This window comes from Pithys albifrons, chromosome Z, assembly GCF_047495875.1.
Source record: "Pithys albifrons albifrons isolate INPA30051 chromosome Z, PitAlb_v1, whole genome shotgun sequence".
NCBI lineage: Eukaryota > Metazoa > Chordata > Aves > Passeriformes > Thamnophilidae > Pithys > Pithys albifrons.
Window position 1 is genome coordinate 21731497 of NC_092497.1, and position 26970 is coordinate 21758466.

Here is a 26970-nt window from a genome sequence, read left to right on the forward strand (position 1 = left end):
GTGGGGGGTGGGGGCACTGCTGGTCCGGGGGGTGAGGGCAGTACTGGTGCGGGGGGTGGGGGCAGTGCTGGTCCGGGGGGGCGAGGGCAGTGCTGGTGCGTGGGGTGCGGGGGGTGCAGCCCGAGGCCGCCGCCATCCCCTCCCCCTCCCCCTCCTTCGGGCCGGCCCGCCGTGACGCGCCGCCGCGCAGGCGCAGCACCGCCCGCGGCGCCTGATATATCCGGCCGGCGCCTTTCCTCTCCTCCCCGCCCAGAGCCGCCGCCGGCGCTACCGTGCGCGGCCTCCCTCCTTTCCTCCTTCCCTCCCTCCCTGCCTGCCTGCCTGCGGTGTGCGCGGCCGGCAGCGCCTCTGATCTTCCCCCTGGCGCCCTATGAAGCGATGGCAGCGGCCAGCTTCGGGAAGATTCAGATAGGGATCTACGTGGAGATCAAGCGCAGCGATGGTGAGCGGCCCGGGCCGGGGGGAACAGCGGCCGCGGCCCCCGCGCGCGCCCGCGGCGCTGTCCGAGCGGGGCCGCGCTCCGGCGCGGGCGGGGCCGCGCGCGCCCAGGCCCATTGTGTGCGCGGGGCCGGGGCGGGGCCGCGCCCCGCGCGCGCTGCGGTTGTCAGGGGAGTGCGGGCGGGGCCGGGGGGACCGCGGGGGCCCCGGCGGTGCGAGCGGGCACCGGGACGTGCGGGGGAGGCCGTGGGTGGGTGTGTGAGGCGCTGGTCGGGCCTGGGTGGGTGGGAAGAGGGCCGGAGGGCTTTTGGTAGGGAGGTGGGAGGGCCTTCGGGGAGGGGATGAGGTGATGGAGGGAGGAAGGGCTTTTCGTGTGAAGAGGTAACTTCTTGTCTGCCCCGGTGCTCTGAAGAATGACACAACGGTAATGCCCTGGCAGGAGTGCCTTTGGACGCTTCCATCACTTGGCAGAAAGCATGATGTTATTATTTCAGATGTTCTTTGTGATTAAAGTGTAAGAAGAGTGCTTGCTATTTATGCCCGTGAGTTGTAATTTCTCCATTGGGGATCCAGTGTTTCTCATCTTGCCCAGAATCTCCTGGCAGGAGGATGAATAGTGCTGTCTGAAAATACACTTGTATCGAGGAGGCATGTGTGGCAGGTTTAGGCTGCTCACTCTTCATATTCGTTTCTGGAGACATTCAAACCCCACCTGGATGTGTATCTGCACCTGCTCTAGGTGACCCTGCCTTGGCAGCAGGGTTAGACCAGGTCATCTCCAGAGGGCCCTTCCAACCCTAACAATTCTGTAATTACGCCTAGTAGGAGAACTGAAATGGGAAGGCGACTGGATGAATCAATGGTAGGTCACTCACGACTTCAGCTCTTGTATTTGAGCAGGAATATGTGATCTGTTCTCAGCCTCTGTGAGGTCTGTGAAGCCTGCTAAACTGGGGTGGGGTTCTGCTGAGATTTTCTGGAAGGTCTTTTTTTTTTTTTCCTTCCTCCCCTCTGGGGTCCAGGAGTTTGCTAGAGAATAAACAGATGTTTCTAAGGGAAGAAAGATCTGGAGGTCAAAGGCCCTGAAGTTAGCATTGTTTTGTCATGAGGCAGGAAAAAAGCAGCCAACAAGCTTTATACCGCTCGTCTTTCTTGTGTCCCATGCTGCAGTCCAACCCTACAGTAAAATAATGGTTGGTATTGGCAGGACACTGTATTATACCCAACCCCTCAATTTGTGCCTCATGTCTTGTCTGTCACGTGAATAATGTGATTGGTCTCGCAGTTGTTTGCATAACTCCTGTGGATCTCTGGGTTTTCTGAGGCAAAACCAACTTTTTCTGAGGTCTGTGTGAATTTCAAAGACATGTTATTGTTTGGTTTGTATGCCTTTCGAAAATAAGGCATGAAAATGCTTTGCTGCTCTTGTTTTTACCCCCTACAGGGTTCTGCACACTTTTTAAAGTCAGAAATGAGTTCATAACTCTCAAATGTAACAATAATTATTTCTATTGCTGTTAATGGTTTATGTATTTTGCCGTATCACTTAAACATGCAATGCAGCACAGTAAGTATATGTACTAGGGGGATACCTTCACAGCAATTGCTCGAACTGTAGGGTTTTGAGCAATTGAGTCAGGTTGGTCCTTCTGTGAGCAAGACTGCAGTGTCATTCCAGGTGATGGGTTCTGATTATTGTGAGGTGTCCTTGTTTTTTCATTGAGATTGGAGGAGATGCCCTGTTCTGGCTCAGGCTTCTGCAGCTGTGTGTCATTCTCTTACCATTAAACTATAGGAGAAACTGTCCAGGGTATGTGGAAGGGGAGCATTTTGAGAAAGACATGGAAGGACAGCCAGCACTACATTGCATTGCCTTTCAGAAGATAGTTTTCTAACCTCACTTGTGGTTGCACAGGCAGTCGAAGTTGATCTTGCTGCTACTTAACAAGGCAAGGGTCTTGCCTTGCTGCCTGTGCCTCTGTCAGCTGTGTTGTTCTTGCAGACTGTATCCCATCCAGTGTGGCTAACGATAATTTTTTCTGATGATTTTGTGTCTTAATTGATGACTTGATTCAGTAAACACGGGAGAAAGCTTTTGGATTTGCTAGTTTTCCGCACACTTAGTGTGTTCCTAGAGCTCACAGAGGGATCTGTGACCACAGCAGTATTAGTATATAGAAAATGTATGGCCAAGATGGCATGGAAGTCTTCACATACGATCTACTGGTTCAGTTACAGAGAGACTTCAGAATCTGCTCTACCCAGAACTGTATCTTAGGTAGAATCAGGGCTGTGTGTCATACCAGTTACCCTTGGCTGAGAAAGCACAATTTGAACTGTTGAAGAAACTTTTGGAGAGAAGGATGTGTTCTTATGGACTTTTTTTTACATGTTGTCTGTAGGGAGTCCTTTCTTAAAACTAAATCTTATTTTGAGGGGTAGGTATAGTATTCTTTTATTTTTCTTTATTTACCTGTTTATTTGACCAAATCCAGAGAAGAGTAAAGTTTTACTTTGTTAAGTGAGGTCAGTGGAAAAGTACACATTTTTTTCTATTTACCAGTTGTTAAACCCTTTTATGGCTACAGAGTTTTATTGATTCCAGGTAACTATTTTTCTTTTAAATAAAAGTGAAAGCTAAAAGAAATGCATTTTTGGTGAAACATGAGTGTTAAAAGTGTAAGACCAGAACATTCTGGAAGGAAAAGTCACATATTCTGTCATTTTGACAAGTTCTAATTAGCCCTAAGTGTTTCATGAGAGATTTATTATAGAACTGAATAGAAAATAGATGTACAAAAGAAAGGCATTGTTAGAAGTCATGGCCAAAAACACATGAAAACCAGTGTTTGGATAAAACCCAACATTTTCTAGGACTGACGCTGCAGAGCTGCTTGCTGTGTATTTGTTTTTTGTCAGTGGGTAAACATTGATACAAATGTTGCCTACAGTTGCTGATAATATTTCCAGTTATAATTGGAATAACTAGTTATGTTCATGTATTATAAGAGTTTACTAAGTTGTCACCTAGTTTGGGTTTTTATAATAACTTCAGATACTGATATTTACTACTTATTTCAGTAGGTTGCTTGAAATATGCTTTGGTAGTCTGTCTTAGAAATGGGAAAGAAATTCTTTGGTTTAGGTTGCAAATTGCTAAGAATGGGCTGCATTTCCACATTTGAAAAATGAGCCTTATCACATCAAAGCTTGGGGTGATGGGGAGGAAGCCAGAAGGCATGACCCAGACCCACTGTAATGGTCCTATCCAGAAGATGCTCCTTATTGAGGTCTAAATATGGGCATTTGTTGACGAATTCCCATTACTTAAATAATAATAGCTCATGGTTTTGTGTATGAACTTCACCTATACCTACACCTCTTGTCCTTTATCACATTAATGATGACAAAGACCTGTATAACTACTTGGAGAAAGAGTCTTGCACATTTTTTTTCCTCATAAATTCAGTCTTTTACTGAAATAAGATAAATCCCTTCTGCCCTGTAGGCCTTTTTTCTTTACTTTTTCAGTCCAGCTGTGTTCTGTCCATTTCCTCCTTAGGCTGTTCTTATTTTCTCTGTCTTTGCATATGTGAAATGCTACCTAGAAAGACAGAGAATTTAATTATATATTTGCTCATTTTGAAAGTGTAATGAGGGGCAGGAAGGGACAAATACAATTGTGATCTCTCTGTGTCAGAAATAATACACAGGCACGAGGAGAAAGGACGTTTTTGTAATTGGAAGAATAACTGAAGATTGAACTTTCAAGAAAGGAATAATGCTGAATTTTTAAAAGATTAGCCATCAGTGGTGTAAAAAAGAAAGATCATGACTTCGTGCCCATGTTTTTCATAATACAAGAACAGGAGTTGTGTCAGTGGTTATCACATGGAGCTTGTTACCAGAGGAGGTCAAATCTAGAAGCATAGCAGAATTTTAAGAAGGATGGTAGAAATATCCAGGTTTGCACTAAAAGCTAAAAAAAAAATACCCCCGGAAAGGTAAACAGTAGTTTCTGTTCTTCGTGAATCTGTAGTTTAAGTAACCTCTAACTGATGTAAGATGGAAAGAAATCTTGCCCATGGCTGTTTTTCTTAATTGCCTCCTTAAGAATTTTCTTCATTTGTCTCTGAGCAGCTGGAACTGGTCATGTTCAAGGGTAATCCATCCAGTCCAAAAACCTGCTGGCAGCTCCTCTCTCCTTAGTCTTGCCAAAACGTCATGGTAGCTGTTTTCACTTTCCCCCACAAATAGATTACATTTTTGCAACAGTCAGGGCTGTAGTTTTTTCTTTAAAATCCAACTTCTATGAAATTCATGTTTGTCAGAGTTGAGAGGTCCTTAGCATCCTCTGTCGTCTTGGTAATCCTGTATGACGATGTGATGTTAACCTGCAACTCTCAATAGCAAGAATGATTTTATAGCAGGATAGAAGGTTTAATGATGCTATAAAAATTCTGTTCAGGTTTGGGTAGTCACCCTATTTTATAAGCTCATGAGGATAGATTTAAATGGTAATGTGCTTTTACTCTTTCCTTTGGTGACATACATCTATTTGTTCCCTGTGATTAAGACTTTTTTGTTACCACATTTAAATCATTTGACTCAATTACCTAATCCCTGTGTAAGCCATACAAATACAGTGTGTCTTTGTGCTTACACAGTAGCCAGAACACACCCGGGCTTTCAAGTCTGCTATTGCTGGTCCAGCTAGTGGGTCCAACATACAGGCTTACTTACTGAGCATAGGTTCTCCTTGTTACATCCAGAGTTTCTGGAGATTGTTCCCTCAGAAGAATGAGGGAGGATGTGTTAATTTTTGTGTGTCCTTTGAAATCACTTTTTAAGCATTCAGCTTCCATTGAGTAGTAAGTGAATTTTCACTGTAACTCACAGATTCTTAGATATTTATGTAGGCCTTCTATATTTTGTATAAATAGCTTTTTCAAATGGCAAGAGCTGAGTCCTTATCTTCAGGGAATCTCATTTTTGTTCCATAAGTGTGTTGAATACAGCATTACATAGACAGTAATGTTTTTAGAGCTGTATGTGGCAACTGGGATCACACAGCTTGTATTGCGTTCCCCCCATTAATCATGTGGAGTAATCTATCCTTTGTTTCCATTTAAAAGGGAAAATTATTCTTTCCAGCCACTTGCTGTGATGGCCTATTGCCCAGGCCTAGTGTTGCTTGTCTTTTCTTCTTACAGCTTTATGAATGGAAGACTTTCCTGTGCTGCTTTGACACCCAGCATAGCTTTTCACCTGGTCAGGGTTGGAGAAGACAGTAAATTGTTGGGAAGAATTCATGCCTGAATGAAAAGTAATGCCATTGCAGAAGTATCTTTTTCGATTTGTTCTACAAGATAAACTAGCCTTCTGAGTTTTTGTCATATATCCACTTGGCACAATGTAGAGAAACGTATGTAAAATATTTACCAGGTGAACTCCTTTCCTGGGGCACAAAATCTGTAGCATATTTGCTGTCATGACTTGTGGTGCGTGTTACAGTGATTTTTTTATTGTGCTTGAGGAATAAGTAACAGAATGGAATAAATTCCCTTCTTTGCTGTGTTCCTGTTTAAGTTCTTCCATTTACTGCTTAAATCATAGAGTAGTGTTTTTTTTTCAACTTTTCTTCCTGTCTTATCTTGTCTTCTGTACCCTACTGTATGACTGAATTGGGGATCAAGAAGAAAATGCTGTGGTCAACCTGTGGTGAGCACTAAAATGTGGTGTTCACTATAATTTTTCACATTATGTGTATTCCATACAGGAAGATAATTCGATTGCTCTTGATATGTTAAAGGTGTGTGTCAACTTCAGAATTAAGTTTCTAATTTATTGCAACATACATGATATGGAAGCTAACAGTAAGGACTACTAAGCTGTCTTGACTTTGTCCAGTAGTGAGAATGTGTAGGAAATATAATGGTCAGGTATGATGGTGTTTGCAACTTAAAACTGAAGTGTTTTGAAGAAGATATTGGCTGTTAATAGTCAGTTACTTGTTATGCCCCTGTAGCATAGATTAAAGTATTTGGAAGCGTGTATGCTTCCAGTGTGTGTTTCCAGATGTGGGGTAAAGGGTTCTTATGCAGTCATAATAAATTCTGTGTTATATCTGTTCATCTGTTTCAAAAACATGAGAAAGCTTTCAGATACATGAAAACAGTTATTTTTCCTTGTTTGAAAGTTTGTTTGTTTTCCAGTTTTATGACTTGCATCTTTTGAGAAGTCTTTTTATGTTTTTTGAAGGGAATAGTTAACAATTCCTTCCAATACCCTTTTAAAAATTATTCCAAACCTCTGGGATTTATTGTGGCTTGGTATTTGTGGTTTTATTTAAATTGTTCTCAAAAGTGGACTGAATGTAGACGTTAAGCCAGTTGTTCCTAGCTATAGTGTTTTATGCATTTTTTCCTGGGTTTGGGCAGATACTTTTGTACTTATGTAAGACTGTTAGACACTCATCATAATTAAGTTAGCTACAGTTGGTTTTGACTGTAAAGATGTGTAACTTCAGGCTGCTTTTGTCTGCTCACTGTTTTGGGGGAGTTAGTTTTTAGTTAGAGGTGTTGTAGGGAGTAAGAGTGGGAGAGCAGGAAACTAAAACTATGGTTTAGGTACATGGTTTAGATATAGATTGTCTAAAATTCCTGTTAGCTCTGTCCTCAAACCTCTATGTATTGTCTATGTACAGGAATTTGTGCTGTTCCTTCTTTTCTGCCCTTGCTCCTTTCCTTAAAATGTTCACTGTTTTATATTGTTGTTTGAGTATTGGTTTTTTATTTTCACTCAAAAAATTAAACAGTCTGTAGTTTCCTATAGTGTTCCCAATATAGAGATAAACAAGTGATTGACATGATTTTCTGACACCTTTGACCTCTGTAAAGGGATGCTTTGAATGCTGTAATAAGTGTTTAACCATGAAACAGTGCTGACAGTGTCCAATAACCTGGAAGTGTGCTTTGTTCATATTCCCAGAAGATGTTGTGATAAACAGCTCAGTTGTGGCTTAGAACATTCATAAACCATTGATGTACTAGAAGTCAGAATTCGTCTGCCATATTAAATGCTTTTCTGAAGTCAGGCCCCCTTTGGAGATAGAACAGGAGCTTGGTGTTCATCTCTTGTGCCGCTCTTCAACATGCCTGATAATTGATCCTAGGAAATGGTACAGCCACAGGTTCTCAGGGACAGTGTTACAAAGATGACACTGCTATTTCCCTATTAAAAAGTTTTCTGTAGAGCTAAGTGTGCAATATTTGAATTTGGTCATTGCTAAATATGTAAAACCCTGATTTTACATCTGTTAGACAAAAGACAAAAAGCTGTGTGGAAAATAACATTAGACTTATCTTTCCTGGTTAAGAGAAGGAATTTATCAAGTTATGCTTATGAGACTTCTTTAATGTATGTAGTGCACTGAATCATTTATGTGAGCAGTGTATGGCTAAAGACTTCTGATAACTCTATTACCGTCTAAATTCAGTTGTTTCATGTTGCTAGGATCCAAAGTTAATTTTAGAATTGCTTAGTTTAAAGGAGAAGGTAGGGGTTCATAAGACAGCTCTGTACTGTGTGTCTAACCAAAACTTTTAATTATGTTTTACAAAAATGTGAATTAGCAGTTAAATTTAGTAATTAAGCCACTTGGGGTTTTTTTGTTTTTTAACTGGGTCTTGTTTAGCAAAACTGAGTCTGATATTTTGACTCTTGAAAGACAAATGAGGAATTTTGTTTTTTAAAGGTTTGAATGTGGTAGTAGAATTTTTTATTTTGCTTTATTCAAATAAATGTGCTTTGAGAGTAGCTTGTTTTTATCTAGGGGCAGTTGTTACTTCAAGCATAAGCCACTGTCAGGTTTCCCAGGCTTGTCAAGAGGACAGTCTGCTGCATTAACTACCTGTGGTGTAACACCAACACCCTGCAAAACTGATCAATCAGTACCAAAGTGACTTCAGGTAACAAAAAAATATTTTCCCTTTGTTTTCATTTTTATGAGTGTGGTAATGCTTTTCAGGTAGGGGAGGGTTGCTTGCTTTCAAGGTATCAGTAATCCCACTGAAGCTTTGCCAAGTGCAAGTTGGATGTTCTCGTGGCTCCCATCAGACGCTCCTAACTCTGTGAAATTCCAGATATCAGGAGTGTGACTAATTTCAGTCTTTTCTGTTAATTACGGGATTGTTGTGTGAGTTGCCATCAGTGGATGAACACACGGAATGTGTGAGTGGAGGGAGATGGAGGCTGGGCTTTGTTTAAAGCTTAATCTTTAGAAGCAAGGTGCATAGCATAGTTGTGTCCTTGCAGAGTTTGGCTCAAGAAATTTTGTTGCTCAAGGCTGTAGTTTTGCAGTCACTAAAATGTGTTACTTTTCTCTGGTGGCTGAACTTCCTCTGGAGTTTGAGGAGTATGTCGAACTGATCTAAAAAGTGTTTGCAGGAGATGCAGGCGTGCACAGCAATGTGCTGATGAGTATCGCTGGCTGTAGGTAGATGGCAGTCAAAATAAATCCAGTTTGAAAAGTACATCGACACTTAAATTTTCAATACTCAGAATTTCTGATCCCATTTTTGGTTGTGTCTTCTTGTGGTTCTGTATTTTTATGATTTGAACTTCACAGTTAATTTTGACATTTTTGTATGATAGGAACTCAGATGATGATGAATGAGGTGAATATTAATCTCAGTTAAAACGATTTTTAACTTACAATAAGTTTTCATCAAACACAAAAGAATTAAAACATTAATTAAAGTTTTTTTGTTGGTTTAAACTTTTAGAACCTTCTTGAGATAAAGTACAGGCTTTAAACTTGCATTAGAATAAAGTCTTCTCAGTTTTAACCAGGAGCAACAGTTGGCAGCTCTGTAATGAATTGAGTTATGGTCAATATTAAATGTAGTATTTTACAGTAGAGGGAAAAAAAGACCCCAACAAATAAACCATTATGTGACATGTGGGTTACGAAAGGCAAATGATACTATTTGAAAACTTCTATAGAAGGTGCTGGTAGAAATTTTCTGTGTGATGCAGAAAGCTACAGTTTCTAGGCAGCTACTGTCAGCTTCAGAGAAAGTAGAGAAAATGATGAAAAGGAGGTCTCTGCAGTTTGTTCAAGCAACAAACAAAATGAAAAAGGGAGAAGGGAGGGAGAAGACTGTCCAAGTCATCTCAGTCTTTTGAAGATGATACTCTCCACACTGTTGGAATCCACCACAATTTTAAATCCTGTTACTATATGAACTTCAACAACCACGATACCCCAGTGCTGTTTGAAAGACTGTCCAGGTTTAATCCCACACAGCGACCAAGTGCTACAGAGCTATTTGCTCACTTCACACACACCTCTGGCTCTGGTGGGATGGGGAGGAGAATCAGAAAAAAAAATTAATTTAAAACCCCATGGGTTGAAGAAAGAACAGTTTGATAATAGAAATACAGTCATAATGATCATAGAAACAACAGCAACATAATTTTAATGGAAAGGGAGACAACAGTAAGAGAGACAAATAAAACCCAAAGAAAGTCAAGTGATGTAAAGTCTTGCTGCTTGCTGACTGATGCCTACCCTGTCCCCAGGCAGCGAGTTGGTTGCCCAAGCTGACTCCCCCTACTTTATATACTGGGCATGATGTTCTCTGGTAAGGAATCACAGAATCATGGAATGGTTTGAGTTGAAAAGGACCTTAAAGATCATATCTTTCCACTGCCCCATCCCCTTCACTGTGGACAGAGACACCTTCCACTAGACCAGGTTACTCAGAGCCTCATCCAGCCTGGCCTTGAAAACTTCCAGGTGGGGGTGGGGAGCCACAGCTTGTCTCAACAACCTGTTCCAGTGCCTCATTACTGTCACAATGAGGAATTTTTTCCAAATACCTAATCTAAATTTACTCTCTGAGTTTAAAGCTCTTCCTCTTGTCCTATCCCTACTCACTACATGTTCTTATAAAAGAATGAAATATCCATGTGGCCATTTGGGGTCAGCTCTCGTGGTCATGCTTCCTCCCAGCTTCTTGTGCACCTGCTTGCTGACAGAGCATGGGAAACTGAGAAGTCCTTGATGTGGGATAAGCACTGATTAGCAGTGACCAAAACATCAGTGTTACCAACATTGTTTTCTTACAAAATCAAAAACACAGTACTAGCTACTGGGAAGAAAAATAACTATCCTGGCCAATACCATTCAAGGACATAATTGTACTGATATGATTTTGTTTTTGCACATCATAAATGTATTGAAGTTTATACTGAAAACAGAGGGCCTGGATCTGCAAAAATATGTAGCCATGTATTATGGAGACTAACCTGGAGAAGCAGTTGTAAAAAAGATTTACAGAAGCTGCCTGCAAAATTGTACTAAAGAACTCCAATGAACTACTGACTAAATGCACAAAAGATGTCATATTATAATCAGTTTTAAAAAACTCTTAACAAAAATATGTATAAGACATTGAACAATTCCTGCTATTTATTTACCAGTTGTGAACCCATGGGGCAGGTGGAAATGTCATTACCAGGTATTGAATGAAAACCTTCACCTATGCCAGTAAAAGAAAATGTGATAGAGCACAGAAAATGCGATCATGTCATACATTAATGTCTTGTTCCCATTTGAATAAAGTTTGCATCTCTCATTGCTTACCAGCAGGCATTGGAAAAACTTGCAGGAATTTTGAAAATGGGTAGATTATTGCTGTTTTGGTTTGGGCTTTCTTTTCAGACTTTGGAAAGGATACTGCTTTGAGAATGTATGACAAAATTAAGCATAGTTTTTGAAAAGTGATTGAAAACTTTTTCCTTCTCTCTTTATAAGACTTCTGCTGAAAGTGGAGAACATTGGGGTTTTTTAAATGTTATGAAATATTTTTGCCTTTTTGCAGGTTCCTCCCTTTCCTTGCCACTTACAGTACTTATAGTAAGCTCACCATTACTATAAGAGGTATCCTAGTGGCTCAGATGGATGATTCATCTTGCCCAACAGCTGTTGGAGATGCTATTTAGGGAATGCAGGTCAGCCTTGCCACTGTCCAGTCTTTGTCTTCCCCAACTGTTCAGAATTATATCTAGGATATTAAAGTTTAGCTCTGCCTAGTCCTATTAATAGACCTATTGTCTGTGCATTTATTGAATATCTTTGTTACCAAACTTAAACACTGTCTGCCTCTTGCAGAAACAAGGTTGAGAAGTTCCCTGCTTGTTGCATAGAAAAGTAAATTACCACTTTTATTACACCTTAAGAGACTGCTCCCAGCTTTAGTGTTGCAGGACGTGGTGAATAACAGTTTCCACTCATTTTGTCCTTTATGATTGTAGAGCGCAACCAAGTCCACCCCCAGTCTTTCCCTCAAAAGTGAGCAGTCTTACTTGTCTTAATGTTATCATTCTCTTTGTCTTCTTAATTGTCCTTCTCTTAACCTACTCTAATTCCACTACAGGTTTTTTGTGGTGCAAAGACTAATGCAATGGTACTTGAGATGTGGGTGTACCTAGGTTTTATTTATACTTTGAAAATGATACTTGCTTTTAAGTTTTACCAACCTTTTTTGTCTTTGCAGCTGCATGTTTAGTCAATGATGTTTTTAGAGAACTGTGTCAACTTAAGGATCTCTTGACTTGTAGTTGCAGTTTCAGCATCTTTTACCCATAATTTAGATCTGTTTTCTCTGGATGTGTTACCTTTTCTTTGTCTATGTTGAAGCTCATCTGCCACTTTGCATTCGCAAACTTTGACCATACATATGTACATATGGAGTACACCAATTCCTTTTGTATGAAATGTAGCTGGAGGGTGCACTCAAGATACGTACATGATGTACTCTGACAAGGAGTGTTCAGACTGTGATGCTAGACTGCCCAGTCCCCTCCAAAACACACGGTATGAGTATCTGATGCCCAGCACTACATGCTTTGCGTTGCAGACCTTGCTGCTCCTGTTGCAGCACTGTGGTGCTTGCTACCAGTGGCACAGCTGAGGAACCTGGGATAAGCACTGAAGTGCTGCCCATCCAGTGTTGCGGACATGAATCAACTCCATACCAGTGGTCTTAGAGTTTCTGTTCATAGTGTGGTCTGAAAAAAAGGGCACGGAGGTGATCTCCAGGACTTCAGGTTTTTTGTTACAACCTCATACTTCTGCTGTTTGAGAATAAGGAGGTTGGTCATGGATTACGCCATGGCTCAGTAAGAGCATGACACAGTCTACTCTAACAGTGAGGGGTATAGATCCTTGTAGGAGTTTCTTCCCCTTCCCATGACAAAGAGAATGACCATTGTGGTACCAGAATGAGAAAGTCAAAATAAGTGAATAAGAACATTTCATGTCATGAAGCAGTTGTGCCTCACATGAACATCAATTTCAGAAGTGATTAGAGCTCATCCTGTGTGATTTTGCACTAAAGCACATGGAAAAATTACAAATCTGATGAAATCATTCTAGGAGCCTGCTGTGCCTTGACTAAAAGTATTAGCTGACAGTGGAGAACAGCTGCTGAAGTGCTCCTAGTGTCTGTGTCCCAAACTAGTGTGCCAGAGGTGGAACAGGTAAACATGGTGTTGATTCCTGCCCGGAATGCAGTGACCTGACCAGAGCTTGGCCCTACCAGGGCATCAGTATGGGAGAGCCTTTGTGCAGCATTATTTCTCTGAATTTAAAGAACTGCTGAGTAGAGTATGAAAAATTACTCAGGTGAAGCTTAACACAAGGAAAGTCATGAGTCAAAGGCAGGGGATGATAGCATACCTACTAAATTTTAACTAACAGCATATGTTCTGTAAACAGTTTTGGGACTGTCAGCTGCTTTTTCCATCCATGAAAGTTAGTAATACACAGAAAGTAACACTGTTCTTGGGAAACTTCATTACTGTGTTAGAATGCGATTATCATCTCTGTGAAGATGTGTGCCATGCAGGAAGATTAGGAAATGTGGAATGAAACAACTGGGGTAAAACGTGGCTCAAAGTGAATATACTTTTGCTATAGACAGGGAGGTCATAAACTGTAAATGACAGGCGTAAACCCTTGGTGTTCTTGCTAATCAGAAACTACGTGTGGACTATGGCACTGGGTGCAGTGCCAAGGGGAAAAGTGGGTGCTGTTTTGGAATTACTGTTATTTGGCAGTGAATGCTCCTGTGGAAAGCAATCTGAAGCTTCTCTGGGATATTACAGCTCCTCCTGCTTGACAGTGTTGGAAAAGCAGATACTCCTAAAAGACTGAAACAGGTAGTTAGTTCTTGTGCAGATGTGTTTGTTACAAGCCATAAAGAAAAGCAGAGTACTAAATGACTGTGAACATATGCAATCTGTAAAATTCTTTGTTTATATTGACAGCCAGGTGCCAGTGAAGCTTTTCGAGTAAATAACAGAGGCAGACCACTGAATAACATAGGAGTGAAATGTGTTCAGTTTAGTGAAAGTTTTCTAGAGAACTTACAGTAGTATGTATTAGATATAACCAGACAGGTTCTTTCTTCCAAATACCTTTTCGGTGGGTAAGTTAGTAAGCAAGTAGAGAACTTACTCTCTTTTAAAAATGATAATAGGATGACTGGCATGGGACAGCTGAGATAACTTACTAGTAAATATCTGCGTATCAGTGCATCTGTTGGCCATCATGATATAACACTTTGTTATCAATTCAGCTGCTTTAGAAACATCTCCTGTCTTGTGCTGACACTGACACCTCCAGAGGCAATATGTAGCTGTAACTTCTGAATGCTGGAGTGATGACATGCTACCGAAAACCTTTTGTGAAGGTGATGGGATGAGTGCCATTGATTTAACACGTAATTGAAGCTTCTGAAAGGAAATAAAGGGAAGATGTTTTTAGAGGAGCTCATTAATGTACAGTAATGCCCTTTGAAATGTCCTTAAAAGAATATTAGGTCCCCACCCCTAAAAGATATTGGACCTGCCTTGAAAGGAAGTGATAAACAAAGCGTTCCACTGCCTGGGGAAACCACAGGAAACTTGCTTTGAATGTAAAGGGAAATTCTAGAGATCAGCTTGCAAAATGAAATGCTAGCAGAAAAAACTAACAAATCGCAGCATGAAGAGATTGGGGACTTCACAATTACTAGAGAAGCAAAACCCATGGCAGCAATGCAGGGATGCTGCTCTTGGTAACTTTAGAGAAGGTGCTTCAGTATGGAGAGCTAACAAGTTCAGCTAGGCTCAGCATGGTGAATTTGAATGAAGTGGTTCAGAGTGGAGGGGCTTGAATGCAAGGGGAACCAAAAAGTTGCTTGTGTCTTGTGTGCTGTATGGGCGACATTAAATACACTCTTGTATTTTGAATCTAAATGGTATACACAGTTCAGTGGCATGTCTGTGTGTTGCGTATATCTCACCTCCTCATTCCTTAGTGAACTGTCAGTAAGATCTGTGAATTCTTTCTAAAGCACTATGATTTGTACTTTCACAGAAATTACATATGTATCTTAGCTGGGGATATTTCTAAGTTTGGCAGCTTTTTTTGCAGGGGCAAGAGTAGATTAATTGTATTTCAAAGCTGAAATTCATAGGCAGAAATAGGAAGCTTGATTTGGGTAGTACTTGTTTTTGTTCTCAAAATCCCTATCTGTTACTTTGTAGAGGTTTACAGAGATGATAAAATCTGGTTGTAACATGTGTGTCATAGGAAGGACTTATCTGATATGTAGAGAACATAGCAAAATTAATAGTAGCTATGGATCATTCACAAAAATTAATTTAAAATGTGTATTTAATTAGAATTATATGGGGTTTTTAGTATTTAAGAACTCGCTTTAGAAATATTGTAGGTACTGTGCATATGTAGCAGTCGATTTGACAGTGTGATAACACTAGGTAACAGACAAGACAATAAGACTGGAAAATTGAAAATAAATTTGTATGATTAAGTACAACAAAGCTAGTGTAACTGTGGTAGATAGGAAGAAAATAAAAAATGTACATTTTGTGGATAAATGAAACTTTGAAACAAAATCAAATCAAGTATATTTAGCGTTATGGAGAAAGTAACATCAGTCAGCAGTAACTGCTGGTTTTAGCTTGGGGAATTAGCAGCAGGAGTGTCTGTGCAGTCCAGGAACAAAGACCATGACAAGTGCTGATTGTCTGAATAGGGACAGCCTCACAGCTGACACTGCTGGAGACATCAAGCCTGGAATTCTTTTTTGGCTTGGGATTTTTAATGTGAAATGTGCTATAGGCATTATTTGGTGAGAGGAGGATTTTTTTTTCACTTCCCTGAGTTCATAGAATCATAGAATGAATTGGGTTGGAAAAGACCTCCAAGATCATCAAGTCAACCCTTGGTCCAACTCCAGTCCATTTACTAGGTAATGGCACTCAGCGCCATGTCCAATCTCAGTTTAAAAACCTCCAGGGATGGGGAATCCACCACCACTCTGGGCAGCCCATTCCAATGCCTGATTAATCTCTCTGGAAAGAATTTTTTTCTGATCTCCAACCTAAATTTCCCCTGGCAGAGCTTAAGCTTGTGCCCCCTTGTCCTGTTGCTGAGTGCCTGGGAGAAGAGACCAGCCCCCACCTGGCTAGAACTTCCCTTCAGGTAGTTCTAGACAGTGATGAGGTCACCTCTGAGCCTCCTCTTCTCCAGGCTAAACAATCCCAGCTCCCTCAGCCTTTTCCCATAGGGCTTGTGCTCCAGTCCCTTCACCAGCCTTGTTGCTCTTCTCTGGACCTGCTCCAGCCCCTCAATATCTTTCCTGAACTGAGAGGCCCAGAACTGAACACAATACTCAAGGTGGCCTCACCAATGCAGAGTACAGGGGAAGGATCACTTCACTGGTCCTGCTGGCCACACTATTTTTGATACAGGACAGGATCCCATTGGCCTTCTTGGCCACCTGGGCACACTGTTGGCTCATGTTTAGCTTTCTGTCAATTAGTACTCCAAGGTCCCTTTCTGCCTGGCTGCTCTCCAGCCACTCTGTGCCCAGCCGGTAGTGCTGCATGGGGTTGTTGTGGCCAAAGTGCAGGACCCGACACTTGGCCTTATTGAACTTCATCCCATTGGAATCAGCCCATCTCTCAAGTCTATCCAGATCCCTCTGCAGAGCCCTCCTGCCTTCCAGCAGGTCGACACTCCCTCCCAACATGGTGTCATCAGCAAATTTGCTGATGATGGACTCAATCCCCTCATCTAAATCATCAATAAAGATGTTAAACAGGACTGGACCCAACACAGACCCCTGGGGAACACCACTAGTGACCGGCCGCCAGCTGGATGCAGGTCCGTTCACCAGCACTCTCTGGGCCCGACCCTCCAACCAGCTCCTAATCCAGCAGAGGGTACACTTGTCCAAGCCATGAAGGTGAGGTCTGTTAACGTTTCCATAACCTGGTTGTGCTAAAAAGAGTTGCTTGGGTTTGAGCTGATAAGGCTTAAGCAACTGTATGATGGTCATAATGTACACTGCTAGCTAGGGTGCTGCTGTTGTTACAGTAAAATCAAAAGTGAGCAATTCAGATCTATAGAAAGCCCTGTGAGACTTAGCTATCAGCCAGAAGCAGCAAAGAGCTCAGCTGCTGCTGGCTGATACGGAGGAGGTTTACTCTCTAAGAATTCACATAGTAAGAATTCACAAGACTCTGCAGGTGCATGAAAACAGCCAGGATGAAATAATATAAACATGGGACTTGTGAGAGATAGGTTCTAATCAACTGAAGTATCTAGTGTGGTGGTGTGTAACTCCTTTAGCCAATAAGCTGTAGTCCTAACCCTATGTAAACTGTGTGCTGTGTGTAATAAAATGTCTTCACCATGAATCTCATAGATTTGTGTGGAGTCCAGTTCCTCTGCCATTTAGTTTACTTTAGTGCTGCTACTGTTTTTGGAGCTGGAATGAGAATGGTCATACTGAAAGTTAGGAGCCTCTCTTCTCCATTACCTGATTCAGAGTCTGAGCTTAAGTTTTCACTTGCACTGATTAGAGTGAGAATATTGTAATGTGTGTGTATTTAAGGTGATTGTAAAGTGTTGGCTTCATGCAGCCCTGTGTTGTATTGCTGTATTGGCAGTAGTATTTTCTGCATGCTCTAGTCAGTAGGAGGTAAGCCAGATGCCACATGTTATATGACTGAACGTATTTACACAAATACTATTTTTCAAATAACTTCTCCATTAGTTTTAAACCCTATGGAATCATAGTATATGCTGAGTTTTAAGTGACCCACCAGAATCATTGGGTCCAACTCCCGGCCCTACACAGGACACCCCAGGAATCACACCATATGCCTGAGAGTGTTACCCTAACACTCCTTAAACTCTGACAGGCCCAATGCTGTGACCACTTTCCTGAGGAGCCCTATAGCAATGCAACAACTTCCCAGAAAAGAAAGTATTTGTGATTTGAATTCTAATCATGTGAGGAGGGACACTAGAAATTAAGGGAATACCAAGTGAATAGTTGCTGTATCAGCTCTAATTTCTTCCTTTGTTTTTGAGATGTGTGTAAAGATGATCTTCCTTGAATCACTTGTTAACTTTTTCAGTTGTGTTATGGGTCATAATACATGTTTGCATTTACGTGGACAGGTTTACATGTCACATTTTGGTACCAGCTTCAGAAAGTGCATCAGAAATTAGAGACATTGAGTTGAACCACTTTGGGATGATTGACTTGGCTCTCATTCTTTAGCATTTGTAGCATGGTCTTGCTTTATATGCTAGACGAGGTTTATGCCAGCCTAATTGGTTGCTGGCATTCCTGAATTTGCCAGCTGCTGTATTCAGCTGTGTACTAGAAAAATATAATGGAATACTGTTTGCAGAGAGCAAGAAGCAGTAGTGAAGATGTAAATGTCCTATCTGGCACTTCAGTAGCATGTAAACTTCTACAAACATAAAGAATTTTTAGGAAGAAATTGTATGAGTACACTGCCAGTTGAAAGATTGTGGTGAACATTTTTTTGTTTAAGCTGAAAATATTTGGAAGATGGATATAACTTTTGTTAGCATTGAGGAGTTTTTTGTTTTTTATTCAGTTCTGACTTTCTTGGCCAAGGGATGAGTGAAATCTGGTACAGAGATGGAAGATTTATTGTGATTTTTTGTTATGACATGGTGGCTTACTGTGTTTTTGAGTGAGTGGGGTATTTTCTGTTCATTCATCAGTCTGCTTTGATCTCTTAAGCCTTTATTAATTGTTCTCTGTCAAAAGTAACAGAGCACAGAAGCAGGACTTATATGACTGCTCTGTGACTAATAAAGTGTCATAGGTTCAGCTGTGACTGGCAATTTTCTTAAAAATGTATCAAATTTGATAACATACTGATTATTATTGGAATATTGTATAGAATATGTATTGCTAAACTTAAATTTCATATATTGTTTTTCTCTTGATTCTAGATTGACAGCCTTAAAACAGCAGCCTAAGATTATACCAATATAAGCTTGAGTTTCCAGTTTCCAGAGTTTTTGTGTTCTCTGTTCCTGCATTGCTGAAGGACCAGATAGCTCATTGAAACACTTCTACAACAGACAGTTCTTGCCTAAAATTAAGTCCTGAGATGTTACTAAATGCTGAAATACTAATGGAGAGGTGTATTGAGGATTGTGAAAATGGTGCTCAGGGAGCACAAATGGGTTTGTTCAGACAAAGCATGGGTCAGGGAAGTAAAAACACGAGAATGCCAGAGGACAGCAACCAAGTGAAGCAAAAAGGGGAGGCTTTTTTTTTTAATAACCTTCTTTAAGTGGTGGAGTGAATGTTCTGCTTTGGGCAAGGAGAGGCATGGGGGTTGCAAATACATATATGATGTATGTCGCTGTTGAGGTGAGTGCCACAGATGTGAAAGCAATGGTGCCCAGGGCTGCTGGCTGCTCTGTGGGTTCCCCAAGTGCTATGCTCTGCCCAAATTGCAGTCAGTCTCTTCCTCCACACATTTTATTAGAGTACAGGGAATTGCTGTTACCTGCTATGACACTTCCCTGTAGTTTCTCTTCTTGCTGAATCTTAACTAGATGTGAATTTTTACGTAGCCTTTGTAATAAAAAAAATATTAGTGGAATACATTTGTTACTTGCACTGTTAATCTTGAGTGATAACCCAAATTATCTCAACTTTTCTTTCTGTCCCTCAGCAGGCCCTAGCAGGTTTAGACTGTATCAAAACATTAATTTTTATGTTTGTGAAAAATTATCAAATTGTGACTGAGGTGGCTAAAACAAAAAATTGAAACAGTGGAGTGGAAAAGTGGTAGGGGATTTGTGAGGCTGGTAGCTTTAGGAAGGGAAAAGAGAAGGTGCAAGGCAGAGGAGGCCCAGACTGGAGCAGATGTGTGCGGACTGTGCTGTGTTTCACCCCAAGCAGGTGCCCAGCAGTGGCAGCAGCAACAGCATACACCCAACTGCTCCAGGACAGTCACTCATGCTTAGGGAGGGAGCTTCCTGTGGCCCTAGGGAGTGGATTGAGGTATTGCATCTTTATGCTGTGGCTCATTAAAGGAGGGTGTGAGAGAAGACATTTCATAGTACTTGTGTTCTTTAAAAACATCAGTTCTTGGTGCTCTTGAGGCAAAGCATAGATGTGAATTCAATGTGACACCTTGATCCTTTTGTGTCAGTGCATGGCTGTTCTGCTCTTCCAGTTACTCTTCTCTACTGTGCATAGGAAATAGGACATTAAAAAAATGAAAGTGCACTACATATTTCAGTAGAAAAATCCTTACTCCTACTGAAAATTTACTGATTTTATTGTAGTTTTATGGGGACTTTCTGCCTTTGGGTCTTTCACTGGAGGAGTGAAAGCAAAAGCACCTTAACTGAAGGTCAGCAGCCTGTGTAAGTAGCTCTTTCTGAAATAATGGTTTGTATTATTGTTCCAGGCAGTTTAATTTTATGTGGACTACCAACTGATAGAATGCCCATAAAAATAGATATCAGAATACAATTTCAAAGGGCTTCTCTTCTGTGTTGAGGTGTGTAATCTTGTATCAGCCTAGAAGGGAGACAAATAGGCCTTTGTGGAGTGCACCTCCGCCAACTTTAGCACCTGTGAGAGTCTTGTAGCATTGGAGTTCTCTTTCAAGGAAACAGTGTTTAAGTGGTGTGGGATTTGTGCGATGTTCTGCTTATGGACCACTCAGTTTTCTGTTCTTTGCCCTTTCCACTTGTATGCTGACTGTTCCATTGGAGCCTCCACTGGTGGATCAGGTCTGAGGCACTTCACAGTATGGGACCTGGAATCACCATGTATTTATCACCTCATTTTTTTTAACTCTCTTCTTCCTACTTATTTCTGCATTTTTCAGAGCAGAGATTAAAATAAGTTCCGCTTTTTTTTTCCACCATTCAGTGATCATCTGTGTTTGCTTTCCAGGCCGAATTCACCAAGCTATGGTAACATCCCTAAATGAAGACAATGAAAGTGTAACTGTTGAATGGATTGAAAATGGCGATACTAAAGGGAAAGAGGTAAGATTAATTATTTAGACTTTTTCTCTTTTAAAAAATGTGTAATCTAAATGAATATAAGTGTGGAATTTGTGCTGGAAACAAAAATGATACATAAATCTTTACTTACTTGATGCTTCTTTGGTTACAAACTGTTTTGCACAGAAAGTGTTAAGCAAATTCTGATTTCTGTTGTAGTAAATTTGACTTCCTGAGCTCTGTGTTATGTATTTTAAGAAGTTATTTTCATCTGTTGTTGGTTTAGAAACTGATTACAAAGGCTAACTTTGTTATCCTCACAAATAGAAAAATCAGAATTTTAAGAGGGAGAATGGCACAGTAATACTAGCTACTTCTGTTTTGGTTCAATCACTTACAACTATTTGTAGGTCATTTTTAATTTCTCCATTTTCTGAAGGATGTGTTTTCAAATAATACAAAGACCAAAGCTGAGTTTGTTTTTAGCAAACACAAAACAAGGTAATTCAGATCTTAGATTTAACAAATTGTGTGGTAAAAACATTAAATAAGTTTACAACTTATTGTCAAATATAATAGGAGAATTGGAGAGGGTTTATTATGTTTTAAGTCTCATAAATGTGTTTTTGTTCTTTTACACAGATTGATTTAGAGAGCATATTTTCACTTAACCCGGATCTTGCACATGATGAAGATATTGAACCTAGTCCAGAGACACTACCACCACCTGCTGCATCCTCCAAAGTAAACAAAATTGTGAAGGTTCGTAATACCTATGCAACATGTTCATGAAAACCTGAACAGCAATTCTATGTATGATGTTATGCTGGAATTTTTAACTTTAACTTCTGTTTCTGTTGTGCTATTTGTTGTACTATATATAGTATTCGTTTCTTTTTCCTGTGGTGAATAGGGATTTCTAAAATGTTTTAAGACTCGGTTTGGCACAGGTGGTATTTGGAAACTAATATTTATATAACTGAATATATCTCAATGAAAAGTACAGAAAATGTTTTGAAAGTTGTTTTGAAACAGTACATATAGTTCAATTGATCTTCACCCCTTCACTTTTCAGGGAGGGATTTGGCAGCAGTCATGTCTCTGTTGCTGTTGTCATGTTGTTTTCATTCACTGGAAAGCAGCAGAGGTGGGGCTGCAGCTTTTTTTTCAATAATGTGGCGATCAAGTAAGAGATTTCTTTCTTCACAGAGTCGACGAACTGTGGTACCTGCTAAGAATGACCCTCCTACCAGAGATAATAGAGGTAAATGTTGCGTCCTTCCATTTCAAGGAAGTAAAAAGATACGGGAATATTTTAGGCTACTGTTCATCTAGTATTCCAAAACAGTTTTGCATTTCTCATTTGGTATGTATGCATGTGAGATGTAAAAGAGATGGTACATAATTCCTAGAGTTATTCCTATGTATATTTAGGAGTGCATACTATACAAATAATATTTATATGCAAATTTAAGCAATATAGCATTGTGAAAGTTAAGCTGAATGAACTGGGGGCAAAAAAAAATAAGGTAATTAATTATGCAGCATTAAATCAGGTGTGGACTTTTCATGTGGGACTAAGCATCCTCAGCTTATTTGAATGTTTCAATATAAACTTAGTGCACTTAAAATTCCTACGTTTTCAGTTTTTTAACTTGATTTTGTAGCAGCCTGAGTGTAAATAGTCATTGAAAGGATATTGAAGCCCCACAGGTTTTTTCTCGCCCTACAGTTAATAGCAAAAATTCTGAAAAAAAATGCTGAAATACCACAGGAGGATTGGTGAAAAGTATGTATTGGATGAATACAAATATGATGCGTCTGTAACATGTGAAAGAATAATTACAGCTTACTGTTTTCATTTTCACCTGTGTCCAACTTAACTAACTTATGCCGATGGTGGTGATGATTCTTCTTCCAAATATCAATCTACTGTCATTAATTCAGACTATATTCTAGTCCATGTTTTTTAACTTGGAAAACAAGTGGGCTTGCATACCCATGCAACTTACCATACCCTTCTGGTAAATGATTGGGACCATTTTTACCCTTCTGCCATTGGCCTCTGGGCGCATCAACCAAATGGAAAATCTCCTGAATAGCATATATTTTTGTTTTTTCCCAAAGTAATATGGTTTATAAATATTTTTCTTTTTTGGCCTTATAATTCGGCTTTTTTCAGCACCCTGTCTTGTTTCATGTAGTCAGTTTGTGCTATAAGCTATATCTCCTATTATATCTGGAATGATCTGGGCATTTGTCTTGTCTGTTCTGTTCAAAACCTGTTTCCATAGTTGCCTTCCTATTACACAGTGAGATGGTCTTTGCTTGGAGTGCCATGTCTGGCTGCTAATCAAAGCTGATACCTTCACTTTTGTACTCTTCTAGCAGACTGTTAGAAGTGTGTGCAGGCAGTGGGCCAGCTGAAGCAGAGCTGCTTCAAGCAACTATTTGAAAAACAATTCAAAGCATTCAGCTCTATCAAAGAGTCTTGCATTCTCAACACTCCCACTGCATTCGCTGGAAATAGGCATCACAGCATCTTCAGAAATTGTCACCTTTAGCACATACAGAATTGAGTTTAGACATACTGATTGTATTTGTATCCGTTCTGCTGTAGAGTCAAAAAGGTTTGTTTCTTGCACTCATAGGTTGAGCTGCACTTTGCTGGCTTTCATTTCTATTACTGCTCCTCCAGAGATCATAGGCTCAGTGGAGTTGGAACATTTTATAAAATCTTGAGAATGTGAAACACTAGAACTTCTTTTCTTACTAGTTTTCGGGTATAATCACAATATAAGTAAAATTGCATCACTTTAAGCTTCAGGACTTCGTATCTTGAAGTACACTCTTCATTGTGTGCACATAGTAAGTTGTACTAATTCAGCAGTATTTAAAATATGCATGTGTAGCATTTGTACTTAGTAATTAGGTTGTGTTGGTGTATAGTGCGAGGTTAAAATCATCTGCACACCAGATATCTTTATTAATAGATTTTCTGTGAGATGGCTCCTCCTCACCCCTAGTAAATTGTCGTGTCTGGAAAGGGGCCTCATTTTATCTCACCATAACAAAGCATTTCAGAAATGGATGGAACTGTTACTTTTCCGTGTCCAGATGAACTTCTTGCTTTTCCTTTGCAGTGGTTGGTTCTGCACGTCCACGACCTACTCAGCTTCCTGAGCAGTCTTCCTCCTCTCAGCAGAATGGTACTGTTTCAGATATATCTCCAGTTCAAGCTGCAAAAAAGGAATTTGGACCCCCTTGTATGTAAACCGTGTATCAAAGACTCATTCATTCTGAGCATTACATATACATTCTCTTGGATTATGTTGTTGTCTATAAATGACAAATGGTCTACATGATCTTCATGTCTGTAAGCTTCCTTGAGGAGCTTTTCCAAAGATCTGTGGCTAAAAAATGTTCGTTTTCATAATAATTGTCCTAATATTTGGAATTTCTTTTTATCATACTTAACCATAGTTACATTGTTTTGCCTTTTTTTTTTTTTTAATTTGTCTGGGCTTTCTTTTAATTCAAACCAAGAGATCACATGTATCTCTACAAATATTTATTGAGGGTCATTGTCCATATATTTTTGGTTGTGTAGTTTTTGTCCCATTTCCGTGACTTTTTTTCTAATAAATTTTTTGACTTTTAGAAATTAAAATGCCATAATTATTCTGTACTATTAGTGATTTGCTTGAAAATATAGTCGATAGAAATATATTCTAATTATTGATATATTAATGTAATTGAAGTGTACACTGTAAATACTAAATTCATACAACACTGGAAAATATTTTAAAATTAAATCTTTTTCTTTAAGCACGTAGAAAATCTAACTGTGTGAAAGAGGTTGAAAAATTGCAAGAGAAGCGTGAAAAAAGAAGGTTGCAGCAGCAGGAACTTAGAGAAAAAAGAGCTCAGGTTAGTACTTTTAGCTCAGGTTGGAAACATGTCAGCAACAGAAATTTGCAAAATCATGCTTTTTTGAGTCTTTAATTATGAACTATGATAATCTTGAAATTTAATGTTTTCATTCTGTTACAAGTTTGATAAATGTTTTGGTGTTTTGTAGCATTACTCTCATAACTACTACTTTAGATGGTTTTCCGCCTGTTTTTCTTCCGACAGAAATAATTGCTTTCAATTGCTCTCTTGCTGCATGTTCTTCAAAGAATGACTGCTGATGATAGCTATTTCTTAGGGAAAAGATATTGTTGCAAATAACAAACCTTTTGACTTTTAGAGGGGTCTTCTATTCTACAGGAGGTAATACATTATGATAAATTCTTCTTTATGATCTTCTATGCTTATAGATCTATTTGAGGGTCAAGTTTGAACAGTGACTTTTAATTTTTCTCTCTTTAAATTAGTCTATGCATTTACGATTTCATCATGCAAGCAGCTTGGCAGCGAGTTGTTAAAAACTTCTGTGAAAGAAATTAAGTTGGTAATCCTTTGACAAAAGTCTCTTCATGTTAAGTGACTTTCTGTCACAGTGGTGTAAAAGCTTTAGCTAAACCAAGAGCGTAATCTTGTTGGCAGCCCTGTATGTACATGTTAGTCTCTAAAGAAATGCTACCAATCCACTGCTGACATGAGAGTTCCCATAACAAAGTAAATAATTCAGACAATTTACTTTTCATAGTTTAATGATGTTTCGAAGTTGACCTAGAATCACCTATGTCACCTTCTCTATTTGCAAACATTTACACAAATACAAAACATTGTTGCTTTTGTGTGAGAAACAACCAGTATTAGCTTTATATGTTGCAATACTTTGAAGTGGTGATACTTCTAACATTTTCTTTTTATTGGTTCTGTGAAGAGTTCCTTTGTATCTTAAATATGTCAATGAGGGGAAGCTGTTGTGAAATGCAGCAGTAATTCACCAAGCACGGACTTCTGATGTCCAAAACCTTTAAACAGGGCTTGAAGAATATTAAGCAAATGCTTTTACCATAAGCAGTACTCCTTTCTGAATGTTAGAAGGAAATGTTTGAACAGGAATGCATTTGATGAGGCCTTACTTTCAGCAGTTTTTCATTCACTGCGGTTGGAGTGAATGACATCAAGGTACACTCAGCTTCTGATTACCAGGACAGTCTTGTCTGAGGTGAGGATTGGCTGTGTCAGAGGTGCGAAGAATGAGCTGACTCCCTTTCAGCTTAGTAATGCTTATGCAGTGCTTTCTGAGAGCACCTACACTGTGCCCACAAACAGCTGTGATCCAGAAGGAGTTTTATATTGCATGGGGATAGCCATGCAAAAGTTAGTAATGTCTGAGCCCAGACCTGGCTATGTATGGCATGAACAGCAATTTCCGAAGTACTGTAAAACAGGTAGTTGCAGGAAGAAGTGGCAGGAGGGTTGTTTAATCAGTCTTGCAGAGAACCAGCTCATCTCACAGTAGGCTCAGGCTTAGCAAGGCTTGGTGGTGCTCGGTGCATGGCCTGTTAACATGTCCATTCACTCTGGTACTGATGGCTCCAGGTTTAAGGAAAGGAGGTCTGAGCCTGTGTCATGGGGTCAGCTGTCCTGGGAGTGTTGGCCTCTTCCCTGATGGGGTGGAGTGAGGAGCAGAAAAGGCCTTTGCTGTGTAAGACCTGATCAGCAATATCTAAAACATCTGAGTATTATCAAAGCTGTTTTCAGCACAAATCCAAAACAGAGCTGCATACCACATTCTTCTATGGAGAAAATTAACTCTATTCCAGCCAAAACCAGCACAGCCTGGATGTAGCCTCCTGTGTGTTCTTGGCATTGCTTTTGTGTTTTTAAGGGTCTGGGACTGTTAGATAATGCATCCGAGTAGGAGTTTACACAGGACCAGTACTAGGACCAAGCCTCTTTAGCTGACTTGGATCCAGCAGGGTTGTGTTTAGAGTTGCTGGGGTGCCTGCACTGTTTTCTGTGTTGTGTGTTTTGCCTGTGTACTGGAGTGTACTGCGCATCTGTCAGAGTGCTGTATTTCAGATTAAGAAGTGCTGACCCTATGTTTCTTTAGTGTGAAGGTTCTGACAAAGGCGGAAATAATTTCTCTTTATTGAGAAAGGAGTCCTTAATTAAAAAGAATTTTCTATTACATGCCAGCCAAAAACATGAAGTAGGAAGCATGTAATTCTTTTGCTTTCTGG

At 40.0% G+C, this 26970-nt stretch overlaps 1 protein-coding gene across 4 annotated transcripts in view; it reads left to right on the forward strand.

Moving 5' to 3' along the window:
• The first annotated feature begins 215 nt into the window (after nt 1–215).
• The window catches only part of KIF2A (kinesin family member 2A), a 51607-nt gene continuing 24852 nt past the window's right edge, over nt 216–26970 (forward strand). For 2 of the 4 annotated variants that reach the window (XM_071581746.1, XM_071581749.1), the window contains exons 1-6: nt 216–442; nt 20775–20869; nt 21470–21589; nt 22037–22091; nt 23971–24093; nt 24657–24757. In XM_071581746.1, coding sequence (XP_071437847.1) covers nt 379–442; nt 20775–20869; nt 21470–21589; nt 22037–22091; nt 23971–24093; nt 24657–24757 — 558 coding nt within the window. In that variant the 5' untranslated portion in view covers nt 216–378. The remainder of the gene's footprint in view (nt 443–20774; nt 20870–21469; nt 21590–22036; nt 22092–23970; nt 24094–24656; nt 24758–26970) is intronic. The other 2 variants (XM_071581748.1, XM_071581750.1) reach the window with 1 other exon arrangement.